Below are 15,513 nucleotides of genomic sequence, written 5' to 3' on the forward strand. Positions count from 1 at the left end.
AGGCCCATTTACTGCTGCCAAAAATGAAGCCTTGTCTCTGGCATTTGGCATATTGCACCTGACAGGACCCAGGGCAAAGACCGAGAGCCAATTTCAGCTTCTTGGCAGGGCTGCAGCCAGAGTTCGGTGTGGCCTTGCTGAAAGGTGAAAGACTGTAATAAAGAAGATGTGATGTTTTAATATTAATGTTAGCAAGGGTGAAAATGGAGACGTAGGATCAGGTATGAACAATTGAGAGGGCACTCAGAGAGGCTCTGAAATGAGATGGTGGCCAGGCCTAGAGATTGGAGAACTGTTTGCCTGCTGGGTCGTGCAGCTCTGAGTATGAGCTGAGTGCTGAGGTCTTATTGACTGATTGAAGATTGTGGGACTAGAAAAGTGTGCAAAAATACCCACACACTTCAGTCATCCAATATGCTATAAAAATGTGTTTGAAATACAAATGTGGTAAATTGGACATGTAGCTTTGGCCTTTATGTAACGCTGTTAAAAATGTATTAAATGAATTTTCTGGGTTCAGTACAAGTTTAGCAATTGACAGGATTTGTGGCATAATGTTAACTACAAAAAAATAGAGGTTAATATAGGCACTTACAATGGAAGTGAACGCGGAAATGTAAAGCTTATAATTTTATAACAGCATTAACATTTCTTTTAAAACTTGTGTATTATCTGAGCTTTAAAGCGTTTAAATAATTTTACAGTAGTATTAATTTCATTATTATGTATTTGCATTAGCTGTGTATTGAAAATTATTTTATTTCAGATTTACTTGTGTATTATTACTCGTGAATTACTTGTATTACTTGAGTATTATTTGATCTGTAAAGCTTTGAAATTAAAATTTAAATCAGTGATTTTACAGTTAGTTTATGGAGTTGCGTTGTCTTGATGACAATGTTGTAAAATTGAAAATAAAATTGTTAACACTCATATACACCTTGTGGCAATACATTAGAAGCAGTATTTAATGCTTAGATCAATAAACAACATACTGCAAGTGTTCTAGATGGCCCTCAGCTTGAACTGAACCTGAAATACTTCTTTAACAAAACAATCAAATATGAATCTACGCTATCATCTGAAAACCATTGAACGCTGTACACTGCAGCCTTGGAGTGATTTTGAGATGCTTTCTGATGCCTGTAATGCCCTTATGCTCTTAGTCTGAAGAAATCTTCCCCTATTGATTTCTTCTTTTTGCCTTCCTTTGACACAGGCAGACCTCCTGAGGGGAGTTTCCTCATGCCCAGGTTCCCCCCTGTAGTTTACTCGGGTCATGAATCATTTAAGGCATCATCTGCTGAATAGAGACCCACGGCAACTGCAGCGCAAACATACCGCACGGGTTCGGAAGTGGGTTTGGCTGTGCTTTTAGGCACACAGAATAAATGTTGATACAAATGCTTTAAAAAGACATGGCAAATCAGACTTTTGATCTTACACCCAGAACCACTTTTAAAGGGAATATCTGTATAACTGTCAAAAAGAGATAAAAAAAAAAAAAATGCTTTTAGTAAAACTGAATTCTGAGGCGTTCAGACCGGACACAGAGGCAGGGAAACACAGAGCTTATAAACATGGGGAAATCAACAAGGAACAGGTGAGGACTACTCAAACGGGGCTCGGGACTAATTAACTAATGATCATAGCAACGAGGAAGATCAAATAGAGACACGAGAGGGGGAAACAAGACACAGGACTGACATTACGCCCCCCTCCGGAAGGCGTGTCCTCACACCGTATACCATCCAATGGGGAGGGGGGTGGGCGCTCTGGAGGCCTCCAGGGATCAGGGGGCAGGGCTACCTGCCTCCAGAAAGGGGGCCCGTTCCGGGAGCCATGGCGGGACGGGAGACATTTTCTTGGGGAAGTTCCCCCCTGGAAGCCACTGAGGAACGGACTCTGTGGGTCGCTCTTGCAGCGCGGACTCTGTGGGTCGCTCTTGCAGCGCGGAGCTGGACGGAACCAGCGGAGATGCAGGAGGGCATGTGCGAGGAGCCGGCACTGGAGGGCACGTGCGAGGAGCCGGCACTGGAGGGCGCTCTTGAAGCGCAGATGCTTGGGGGCCGCTCTTGAAGCGCAGACGCTTGGGGGGGCGCTCTTGAGGAGCTGAGCTGGACGGGACCAGCGGAGACGCAGGAGAGTTGGACGGCACCAGCGGAGACGCAGGAGAGCTGGACGGCCCCAGCGGAGACGTAGGAGAGCTGGACGGGACTAGCGGAGACGTAGGAGAGTTGAACGGCACCAGCGGAGACGCAGGATAGCTGGACGGCCCCAGCGGATACGTAGGAGAGCTGGACGGGACCAGCGGAGACGCAGGAGAGCTGGACGGGACCAGCGGAGATGCAGGAGAGCTGGACGGCACCAGCAGAGACGCAGGAGAGCTGGACGGCACCAGCAGAGACGCAGGAGAGCTGGACGGCCCCAGCGGATACGTAGGAGAGCTGGACGGGACCAGCGGAGACGCAGGAGAGCTGGACGGGACCAGCGGAGATGCAGGAGAGCTGGACGGCACCAGCAGAGACGCAGGAGAGCTGGACGGCACCAGCAGAGACGCAGGAGAGCTGGACGGGACCAGCGGAGACGCAGGAGAGCACCTGCGAGGAGCAGGCACAGGAGGGCGCTCTTGAAGCGCGGGTTCGCGGGGGCGCTCTGGAAGCACGAATTGCAGAGGGCTCGGGAGAGCCGCGGACGACGGCGGGCTGGCTCGGGCCCGGACGCTTCCCAGACACCGGTAGATCCCTTCTCTCCAACTCAGGCCGGTGGTGTCTGGGAGGTCCACTGGACGGTGGTAGTTTGCCCCGAGCCAGAAGAGCTTGTTAAGAGTATTATCATTCCATGCCGTCGCCGCGGCGATCTTACAGAACTCCTCTGCATACTCATAAAAAGGATGATCCCCGCAGATCAGGGCGGCGAAGCGGGAGGCGGTGTCCATGCCGCGGAGGAAAACTGGAAAAAAAAAAAAAAAAAAAACTTTCAAGAAATGAAAACAAAAATGTTGGACGCCGCTTATTGTGTTAGGCCCCGTCTTCTGTCAGATCCCTCTCGGGGCACGAGGAACGAGGAGACAAGGAGATTCCAAAATAATATCCTTTATTGAAATCCACATCGAGTACCACGGAGCTTGGGGAGAGACGAACATAGATGACGTTCAGACCGGACACAGAGGCAGGGAAACACAGAGCTTATAAACATGGGGAAATCAACAAGGAACAGGTGAGGACTAATCAACTAATAGCTCAGGACTAATTAACTAATGATCACAGGAACGAGGAAGGTCAAATAGAGACACGAGAGGAGGGGGAAACAAGACACAGGACTGACAGATATATGCAAATATCATCTGTAATCATTATTACTGGTACTATATTATAGCAATAAAACACATTTATATCACAGGTCTGCATGTAGCAATCTATTTTTACTGAACTACACATTTTACATTCAATTAGGCCTAGCTGAGATATTTTTATTTCAAAGCACTGAAAATCACAAATATAAACAATGCACTTTTTTACACTTTATATATACACACTACCATTCAAATGTTTTAAGTTTCTTCTTTTTTTTTCTTTTATTCAGCAAGGATGAATTCAAATTGACAAAATTGACAGTTACGACTTTTACATAAAAAAAAAAAAAAAAAAACTTTTTAAACTGAATAATAAGAAAGGTTTCTTGAGGACCAAATCAGATTATTAGAATGATTTCTTAAGGATCGTCTGACATTGAAGACTAAAGTAATGACAGATGTAAATTCAGCGTTGTCATCACAGGAACAAATTACATTTTATAAGGTATTATAATAGAAAACATTCATTTTAAATTGTAAAAATATTTTACAATATTCATGTTTCACTGTTTTTTGTTGTTGTTTGTTTGTTTGTTTGTTTGTTTGTTTGTTTGTTTGTTTTTATTAATGCAGTCTGGGAGAGAATTTCTTTCCAAAATATTCTTGAGTCATGTGCATGGAAATGATATGACAGCTAATAATTAGAACTGATGATCAAACAATTGCACTTGAGTACAAATTTTAGAAATTTAATTAGTACTATTAGTATTTAAAAAAGTTAACAAAAGCCAACAAATCCCATGAAACTGCCAAACATTTGCCCAAAAGACAGATCTATAATTATGACAATGATTAAATGACAGTAATAAAACACACATATTTATATTGCAGGTCTTCCCTATATGTTAACACAGGCCAATTCAGAAGGCCCTTGTGGGGCCATTTTAGCCGTTATGACTGGCCCTTTTAAAAGGGAGCAGTAGAAAATGCCTGTGACACTTGGGCATTGCATAAGCAATCAAAAAAGAAAAAGCCAAAAATACCACACTCCGAGATGTCACTGCCCAGACTAGGCCTGTTGGAAATAAGCTCAACACCGTTGGCAGACACAAAAAAGACGCTCGCCCACACACACACACACGCACAGACTGCAGCAGCTCTGTGAATGTGCAGGAATCCCCTCTCTGCCTCTCTGTGAGTTTGATGTAAATGGGCCTCTGGTGTGTTGATAATAATTAATGATAATAAGAGGAATGATGGATGACGTTGTTACTGCGCTAGCAGACACAGCAGAAAAGTTTTCTGCTTTTTCTTTCTCCCCGTGACTCGTTCCACTTGGCATCCAAACTATCCGTCCGCAATTTTATCTGTCAGGCCTCAGTTGTGCAAACAGGCTCCTCAGCACACCAGCCGCTCTGGATGGCCACAGGCAAAGCAGCTGTCAGCCTCATTCTCTCGCTTTCGTCTCTCTCCATTTCTCTTTCCTGTCCTTGTCACTTTCTCAGCATTCATATTTACGCTCCCACTTGCATCCTCTCTCGCTGTTTTAGAGTAAATATAAAGTATGGATCGAAGACATCCTAATGAAAAATGTCACAGGAACTGGTTTTAACATAGGCTCATTGGAAAAACGTGCCACTTCCTACATTTTCGCAAAACTCCAAAAACCTACCAATGCATAAAAGTTCACTGCAATTTCCAATTGAAATTAACACTGAAGTAGAATACCAACAACTTCTTATTCCTTTTCATGCTAATTATTGATTAACTGACATATATTGTTTGTGCAATTCCTAGCAAAATACTATGTTATGACCCCAAAACTATTTTCCTATAGTACTTTATTCATAAACGAACACATTTTGACATTCACATTATAACCAGCTCCATTTATAGCTTTTCAGATGTATAGTAAATTTGCTCGGTAGCTCACCCGGTACAGCATTTCCCTTGTGATTGCCTTGCTAGTCTTGTGAAACATGAGTTACAATAAAAGACAACAAAGACTTGTAGAGGAAATCTAAAATTGCATAATTGCTTTAGTAAATGCAGTTTTACCTCATGTGTGCTTTTTGTTAACACTATCGGTTTCGGATTTAGAGTTTAGTGTAGTGTATGTCATTTTCAAATGCAATAGAGCACTGACCTCTACGGACATGTACAACATTCAATGCAATAAAACATTGCCAGAATCACATTAATCTGTTTTGAATAAAACGGAACACACTTTTAAGGCCAATCACAAGACATTTCACTTTAAAAGTGACACAAAATGTGCATCAAAGTTTGGATGGTGAGATGAGGGGAATTTCTGCATTGTTCCACAGATATTTTTTGCCAGTGAGCTTGGGTTGCCTGGTTCATATTCCTACTTCATTAAAGGATTAATTGACGCAAGAATTAACATTTTTGTCATTATTTACTTACTCATGTTGTTCAAGCCTGCATGACTGTACTTCTCAAGTGGAAAACAAAAGCAGACATTTTAAAGAATGTTTTTGTTACATACAATAAGTCAATGAGTTCCAGTGTTGTTCTTTTCCAAATTTCTTCTTTTGTTTTTCACAGAAGTCAGTAAATGATTTTTTTTTTGGGGGGGGGGGGGGGGGGGTAAACTATCACTAATCACACAAACTCTGTCATGTCCTCCTCTCTTATGTTTTTTCCCCACCAAGAGTAACACAAGTGCCCAGAGGAAACTTTAGTTTGGCTAGTGCTGGATTACATGTGGATTAGTGCTCCTAATGGCCCTGATTTCTCCTAATTCCCATCAATCCTTCTCATCTGAAACATGAAGAACTGAAAGAGAAATCACAAAAGCCCAGCTAACACGAACTGGAAATTCGTTATGCGCTGATTTTTCTACAACAGAAAGGCAAAGCCACTCGTTAACGATTTTCAATGTTTTTTTTTTTCCTCTCTAAGCCACTGAACTCAACACATTCTCTAATCAAGAACAGAGTCTTTCCAAATCGAAAAGAGAAGTTTCCTCTTCAGACGGTTCTGCTAATTAATGTTTGCTTTAGGATGAGAGAAATGTGTTGCGGTAACCTTTCACAGCAAGCCGCGTGAATTGGAGGATATAGTGTCATGGGGAGCGAGAGTGTGATTGAAAAAAGAAGGCAAAAGAGATCCTGATGAGGGATAGAGAGCTCTTTTCCCCTGGTAGCAGTTGGTGACTCAGTAAGGGAACGGATGTGCCAAGCCGAGTGCAATTAGCAAAGTGGCCCTAATGCCAAAATCACACAACGAAGAGCAGAGGACGACAGACTAGCCCTCTGGAGTAGAACACAAGCCTCGGTGTCATGTATGTTGCACCGTATGTCTCCTCATTCCAACAACAGAGAGAAGAGTATTGCTGGTTTAAATTGAATAAAGCTGCTGGATCAGAAGGTGGCACTCAAAACAAATACAATCTGATAATGCCATCCTCCTCTCTACTCAATATGTTGTTTTATGTTGGTGTTATGCTCAAAAACGTTTAGAATCACTTCAGCTGTCACTTGCTCAAGTGCAGTCAGTGTCAGTTAATGGATGGCTTTATAATATATTTTGTTTTTGACTGTTTTTTGTGATTCTTAAAGTGATTCATGGCAGAGATAGTGTGGGAGTAATAAATGACAAACAGGGCGTTTGATGCAGATATAATAAAGTCCAAGTCGTAAAACTGTCATCTTCACCAATAGGCTAAATCCGAGAACATCTTTGGCTTCATCAATTACTTGCTGCATTTCCTCAGTCATAACAATGATTGTTTTTATCCTCTCTCTGAATATATATATATATATATATATATATATACAACGGAAATTCCGTAAATGTTGTTTTTTGTTTTGTTTTTTTAAATCAAATGAAAACTAAAAGAATTTCAAATCACATGAGTCAATATTTTATTCACAATAGAACATAGATAACAAAACAAATTTTATCCACAAAATGAGCACATTTCAAATTTGGTGCCTGCTACAGGTCTCAAAATAGTTGGGACGGGGGCATGTTTACCATGATGTAGCATCTCCTCTTCTTTTCAAAACAGTTTGAAGACGTATAAGTTATATAGGTTTCCAGCTGCTGAAGAGTTTGTGGTTGTCTTTGACGTATTGATGATCTGCCAAATGTTCTCTATAGGTGAAAGATCGGTGTCCGTGATTTCCAACAAGAATATCAAATTTGGACTCGTCTGACCATAGAACACTTTTCCACTTTGAAACAGTCCATTTTAAATGGACCTTGGCCCACAGGACACGATGACGCTTCTGGACCATGCTCACATATCACTTCCTTTTTGCATGATAGAGCTTTAGTTGGCATCTACAGATGGCACGGCGGATTGTGTTTACCGACAGTGGTTTCTGGAAGTATTCCTGGGCACATTAAATAATGTCAATCACAGAATCATGCCGATGATTGATGCAGTGTCGCCTGAGGGCTCGAAGTCCACGGGCATCCAACAAAGGTCTTCGCCTTTGTCCCTTACACACAGATATTTATCCAGTTTCTCTGAAACTTTTGATGATGTTATGCACTGTAAATGATGAGATTTGCAAAGCCTTTGCAATTTGACATTGAGGAATGCTGTTTTTAAAGTATTCCACAATAGTTTAAAAAGTACGCACTCTTTCACAGATTAGAGAGCCTTTGTCCATCTTTAGACATCCCTTTTATAGCTAATCATGTTACAGACCTGATGTCAATTAACTTAATTAGTTGCTAGATGTTCTCCCAGCTGAATCTTTTAAAAATTTCTTGCTTTTTCAGCCCTTTTGTTGCTCCCGTGCCAACTTTTTTGAGACCTGTAGCAGGCATCAAATTTGAAATGAGGTCATTTAGTGGATAAAAGTGTAAAATTTCTCTGTTTAAACATTTGTTATTTTCTCTATGTTCTATTGTGAATAAAATATTGGCTCATGTGATTTGAAAGTCTTTTAGTTTTCATTTTATTCAAAATTTTCAAAATGTCCCAACATTTCTGGAATTCGGGCTGTATATATATATATATATATATATATATATATATATATATATATATACCCACACACATGTTTTTAGGTTTGCTTGTTTGCTTATGGTTGTTTTTTTATAGATGTCAGGACTGCAATGTACAAACATGCAATGTTGGTACAACAAACTGCTGAAAGGTGATTGGCAATTACATTTTATGTCAATAGCTCCGTTATACAACATCATTTCACCCACTTGGTGGACCTTTTTTATGATGTTTTGTGCACTACTGTACTTGCAAAATTGCTGAACATTATTTCCACAGCCAAACTGATCGTTAGAGCTGTCAGCTATTTCATAGGTTTCTAAAAACAAACTGGAAAAAGAAAAAGAAAAATGTGTCTTGAATTATCCCACGATGATGATTCATTCATAATGGCTCATCCATGCTAAATAGTATTGGAAAAGATGAATTGGTGACCCTGGAGAATGTCTTGGTTTTAGTTTCAAATTTTGCACATTTTCAGCAAACAGCAGTGCAAAGTGACAGGGTTCCTGCACATTTTCCATTTCAAAATTTCTATATTCAAATTTCTAAACCTTTCAGTAGATTTCCAGATCATATTTAACATAAATAATTCATACAGCATTGTTTTCAGCTTTATATTTGGTATACAGTTTCTCAAAGTGGCATCATACAGAGCCCATAAAATAATTAAAATAAAATTAAAAAATACAGACTTTTACATACACACAAGAAATATTTTGTGCTCACAAGCACATGGGAATTTTTTATATAATCTACATTACAGTTTTATATAATCTATTAACCTTTGTGCATTAATGCCATCTTACTATAAATAAAACGAGAGCAAGGATGCACATGAATTAATAAAGATGTACTTGCTCAAAATGTGGCTTTCCTTATGGTAAGTACCTCTAATATCAAGACCTAATTTCCAATTTAACACATTCTCTGTGGCGGCAGAGAAACCATGACATGAAATGGGCTGATGGAATAATACGGCTGTGTGCATTGTCCTATTTGCCAAGTTCAAAGGTTTATAAAAAAAAAAGACTGGTATTGTAAAAAAAAAAAAAGGGTTGAAAACTTGGCTTTCGTTAGGGCAGTATGCCATAATTCAAGGCCTTAAGTCTCTTTAACACATACTCTGTGGGGTGGCCAAGAAACCATACGATGCAAAGCATATCGTGAGAAGAAACCCTAAATGTTCATAAACTGCATTTTGCATAATTAAAAAGTTCACCTTGAATTTATTCAGTCGTGTTTGACAATCACTAAACAGCTGCCAGGAAAACACACTTCTTGCATTCTTAATGTTCCACTACAAAAATGAAATAGGGGCAAAAGTCTGGAAATGCAAATATTTTTCCATACTCTGCTTTGAATCTACATTATGACATGTGACTACAGTAACTTTTCTGCTGTTTTTGAATATAAAATACAACAAATATCTTTATATAAAATATAAATATAAAAATTCTACATTATCAGGTGAAAGGAAATGCACAAATACACAGGAAACACATCTAAAATTAACAGGTCTAATGTATATAGTAACTTGCTTAGTAAAAAAACAAAATCTAAATTATTTAACCAGATTACATTAGGTACACCAACACGGTTCATTTTAAAGTGTCAGATCAGGTAGAAATAGCTGCTTATCGCTTTAACAAGCCTCTCAACCAGTGGAGCACATTTTGAGTCATGATATCCTGTTGTACTGAACTCAACCTGATTAAAGCATGCTGTGTTAAGAACAAAACATATTTCAAGTCAAGATGGTTTTAACATAGGCAGTGAAATCTAAATCTAATTAATTGGCTGTGCCAATTAATAACTGCACACTGTGCTCTTACATTCAGAAGATTACTGCTGTTCTTTTAGCTATTTCTTTGGTAAAGCAAGAAGAATATGATATTAAGCATTCATCACATAAAAGGCAACACACCTAAGGACATTATTCTCAATAAAGGGAGAAGCCACGAGGTTGCCCCAATCATAAGATCTTGAGGAACAGAGAGAGAAGCTAGAAGGCTTCCATGTGTAAAAATCTCAAGAGTTTATCCAGGGCTCCATATATTATTTATAAATATTTTTTCCCCATCTTTATCACTGACTGTAAAATTTTCCCACAGTTTGGATGCACATTTGACTCAACCATCTGAAGAACTTTTTGACAGTGCTCAACAATTTAGACATCACAAAAGCAGACTTCCATTAGTTACCGGAGACTTTGAGATTAGCAGCTTGGTGCGGCGCATATTGAATTATGCGATGGCGTCGCATCAATCAGAGAGCAGTGACGCGCATTCATCGGACTGAGCAAAGTAATGAAACCCTAAATCTCCCTGCGGGTTTGTTGTGGTGCAGTTCATCTTGCAGTGTTTTAATTGATTTCAGACTTGCTCGTGAGTAAAGGTGATATGCGTTGCTGGATGGGGACAGCTGATGAAACCAGTGTTTGCACTGTGATATACAGGAGTGTAAAGCAAGAATGTGAAGAATTTGTGGAATATTATTTCAAATTCATACAAAATGTTAGTTGTCATTGTCAATATACTATAAGGCCTTACACAAAAGAACTGAAAAGACATGTGTAATTTTGTATATCTGATACGCATAGTATATTTGTATAATATTGTACAGGACAGTACAGTTAAGCCATGGGTTTAGTCAAGAATTTCCTATGGGTTTTTAGAATAGTAGTTTTGATTTGAGTAAAATAATAACTCATAACTTATCTGTGGTTAACATCACTTAATGGGACATAAATGACACAAATTCATACATTTAATTCATTTTGAAAATGTATTTCTTTATTTTTCTTTATTATCAACAGCTTTTTTGTGGCAATATCAAAGTATTTTTAAACAAACAATAGACAAATAGGCTTCGTACAACATAGCAATAACAATATATATTTTTTTATTATTATTTGTTAAAAATCCTAAAAGTTTTGAATTCTGAAATTGCTGTGTGATTTAAAAACAAGTTGCAAGCAAATTGCTACATAAGGAACACCAATTTGTTACATAAGGAATGTCCAATTTGTCAAGCACATAAATTGACATTAACATCCTTTGTGGTAGTTGTAGCTTTTGTTTAACAAGTTATATTTTAAAAAACACAGTGGCTCCATTACACATATGAGGAATGACTGCATTGAGAAAAAAAAGAAAACAATTTTCACCCAGAAAATGCTAGTAAATTTTACAAAGAAAAAGCAAGTAACACAAGTAAACAAGTAAATTTGCAGATAAACATACTCCAATATTATTTGTTTTATTAACAATTTTGTTGAATTTTTTTTACACTATTTTAGGTATGACACAAAACTATGAAAGTCTCTTCAAATAATGTTAACCACAGACGTTTTACTATATTTTACCAAAAAAATATAAAATCATGAACCATAATTATGAACCAAGTAATATTCATGTGTAAATCAATCTAAAACTTTTTTTTTCTTTTGTAAGTCGCTTTGTATAAAAGCATCTGCTAAATGCATAAATGTAAATGTAAAACTAGATAGACAATAGGAAATTCCCAACCCAAATTATCTGGTTTAGCCAACAAACTAACATCACAACTAGGCTCTTGGCTTCACAACAGGAATAAATCTTAATTGGTCATTCAACATATAAACTACAGCTGCTGGTTCAGATGAGCCAGTGCTGCCTCAACAATGGTTGTCATTCTCATGTTAAAGTGAGTACGACTCAATAATAACATGCCACATACTTACACATTAAATGTGAGTGTTAAGTAATATACTACCACTCTGTTCAAAGCTTCCCTTCACGGGTCACATCTCAGCATAATGGGATCTCCCAAGCATGTTTCGTTTAACAAAAACGTCACTCTCATACTCAAAATACTACAAAGGTTTGTTACACACAAAAATACATTGTTGATAGATAGATAGATAGATAGATAGATAGATAGATAGATAGATAGATAGATAGATAGATAGATAGATAGATAGATAGATAGATAGATAGATAGATAGATAGATAGATAGATAGATAGATAGATAGATAGATTCAGTTATCTAATTCTTTTGACCCAGAAAAATGTGTGCATTGACTGTAACAGCTAAAAAAAAGGGACTGAGTATCAGATCAAAACATTAAGAGGGTGTGAGAGCAACAGTCAGATTCCAGACTGAACAACAGAGACAGAATCGGTAGGCTAGGGGACTCTTCTCTCACTCACTGAGTCTCAGCCCAGCTCTTTGTCTACGTCTGTCACATTGAACTGTTTTCTTTGATGTGCTCTGACTCGTTCTCCCATGAGACTGGATGGCTCATTGGTCTTGCTCCTTTGTGCTAGCTTCAGAGCATCACTCCGTTCCTGCCGCTTGTCAATACTGTGATCAATGCGAGCGAGCAGCCAAGTCCTCTGACTGGCGTATCTCCTTGCAACGCATTTGGTGCCCTGTTAATCAAGTGATGTTTATGAATTGCTCATGAATTATGAATCTTGTCTGCAGTAAGTAAAGTTGACAAATAATAAAAAGGTATATTCACAGGAGGAAAACGATAACATTTTCCACTGTGTGTGTGTGTGTGTGTTCATCACACTTTTTCAACCACATCATATTAAAAAAAAAAAAAAAAACTCTGAAAATCAGATAAAAATTACAGGAATTGTAATTACAGGAGTTGATTAAAAAAAATTATAATATAATAATAATATTTAATAACAACAACAGATTTTACAGTGATAGAAAATCTGAACAAGTTATTATTGCCTATATCATTTTTTTTTTTCAAACAAACAACTGCACCGTGTAACGTTTCCAAAACCCACCAGCAAATACACAATAGTATAGCTACTATCTGGATTTGTGTGCTGTTCCTAATCATACAATCATCCTCGTATAACGGAATGGAGTAAAGAAAAACAGAGCACAAAAGACACGAAGACCACAGTGCCTGTTATTCCTAAGAACAGCAAGAGATGTGAAGTCAGAGTCGGAGCTCAAGTAGAGCTGACACTAAAGCAGCACAGCATCCATCAGATGTGCTTTCAGGCACAGCAGCGCGGGTATTGTCTTGCTCTGGCAGCCAGATTAACTTCCTTATCGTTGCGATCTACATACACGCATCTCGAGATAAACAAGAACTCGGCGCTCTTCTAATGATGACAAAAGAAGTCTCGAGACTTACACGCTGACATTAAAAAGCAATAATTGTATAATTGGCCAGCATATTTCGCGAAGGCAACTGATTCCGATACTATGGGAATCACGCTGAACTAAAACTGATTATTGGCTACAACAGAATAAAACTGAGTTAAAACGATATAGGCTAACGTACACTTGGGATACAAGGCAATAAAGTGCGGAACGTGATACATAATTACTTTGCACTCAGTTTAGCCCGAGATTATGATAGAAGTCTTGCTAGACATAAAGAAGCATCCACTTCTCGCGCGAAGCTCCTCAAGAATGTAGCACACTGTAGTCCGTGCTTTATTCTCGGGGATGTGCCTAGGACAATAAAACACAAATAAGACACCAGCGCAAAGAAGAAACGCATTCCACCTGCTATCTGGCCAAAGTGCACTAGCATTGAATGTGATATAGGCTACGGCCGAGCCATTCAGTGAAGTAGTTCAGCACCAGCACAAAGAACAGCTCCACTGCATCAAGATAGAGATCTCACTTCAACCCTCACTGAGCGACTCACCTCCGAGAGAGCAGAGCAAGGTGTAAACAAGCAACAGGATCTCCAGGCGGCCCATCCCCGACCTAAACCCTTCCAGCCACCACATCGTGATAAACTGACTGTTTACGCCCCGACGGCACGGACGCGATTTTTATATCGCTACGCTTGTCCACATTTTCAGCTCTTGCAATGGACCAGCTGTTCGCGCATGACGTAATAGTGAAGAGGCTATTCCGAGAAAGCCCCGCCCCTTCTCCACTGTGATTGGAGGTTCGCCACACATCCATTCAATTGATTGGCGGATGAGAAGGTCAGTCAAAGGGACTGGCGTCTCGCTCCGTCCTGTAGGAGACATGAGTGGTTTGTCCGACAAATGAGCAGCTTTTCAAGTTTACCTCCTCAAGAACCAAGTTACAGCGATGGTGTTGCATACCTTTAATTCCCAAGTTTTTTTTTTTTTTTTTAAAGATTGAAATTTAATACATCAGATACTTGATGACGATGAATGCGATTCTTTTATTACTTGAATTGCCACTATAGCGTTATTTATTTTTATTACTTTGAAGGTAATCTGAACATAATAGTATTTTGTAGTAATGAAATATGGTTACATATGAAATAATATTCATTACATTTCGTAGACCCTGTCAATCTGTCGAAGACGGAGGCCAAACTTGTAAACACTTTTACGGTGTATTAATCTATGTACATAATTTAAACGATGTTTTTTGGGTGTTTCTACCTGTCTGATCAACAGTCATGCTCCAAAAAACAGCTGGATGCTGGAATTTCTAGAATGCTGGCTCTAGATGTCTACCAAGGTCTTTGGGTCTACGAGCCTGGTCAGCCTGGTTCAGCTTAGACCAGCTTGAAAAACACAGATATCAGATTCATCTTTTTTTCCCGCAACGGTGAATTTATGTTGCCTAGTGTTCCATTGTGGCCAATTCAAATCACTGATAAAACTGCGTTTGCAGTGTAAATCAAATTTACATTTTGTCCAGCAAACGATTTGTAAAGCTACAACTGTGCAATGTTTTTCATGTGTGAAAGTGATCCTGAGTAGGAGGAGCGAAAGTTAACTGAAGTTCAATTACCTTCAGCTAGGCTGATTTCTTTGGTAAGACTGTTGTTTATTACAGCCACAAACGGTCTGCTAGTCAGGTGAACAGATGCTCAAACGAATGAACTCATCTTTCAGTCACATCCTGCACTTCTCGTTTTTACCGCTAGATGTCGCTCATACTCCATCACTGATCATTAGTGCCAGGCACAGGATTGTACTTCATTCTTTTTAATGATGGACTGAAGTGAATACATATTTCAAACTTAGTGGACTTTTGCAGGCGTTTTTTTCTATTCTTGCATTCGCTAATTATCTATTTTGGTAGTGTATTATAATTTCCACAGAATTTTCATCATATGTGACCCTGGAGCACAAAACCAGTCATAAGTAGCAAGGATATATTTGTAGCAATAACCAAAAAAAATACATTGTATGGGTCAAAATTATTGTGTTTTTCTTTTAAGCCAAAAATCATTAGGATGTTAAGTAAATATCAAGTTCCATGAAAGTATTT

General features: G+C 38.9%; 1 protein-coding gene across 1 annotated transcript in view; it reads right to left on the reverse strand.

The window, feature by feature from the left end:
• Positions 1 to 14,039, reverse strand: part of LOC306870744 (transmembrane protein 8B-like) — a gene marked incomplete at both ends in the record, with an annotated part of 118,208 nt that extends 104,169 nt beyond the window's left edge. The window contains 2 exons of the mRNA XM_079418167.1: positions 2,758 to 2,952; positions 13,955 to 14,039. Of these exons, the coding sequence (XP_079274293.1) occupies positions 2,758 to 2,952; positions 13,955 to 14,039 (280 nt within the window). The remainder of the gene's footprint in view (positions 1 to 2,757; positions 2,953 to 13,954) is intronic.
• Between the last annotated feature and the right edge of the window lie 1,474 nt (positions 14,040 to 15,513).

Source organism: Barbus barbus, assembly GCF_936440315.1.
Source record: "Barbus barbus genome assembly, chromosome: 6".
Classification (NCBI taxonomy): Eukaryota; Metazoa; Chordata; class Actinopteri; order Cypriniformes; family Cyprinidae; genus Barbus; species Barbus barbus.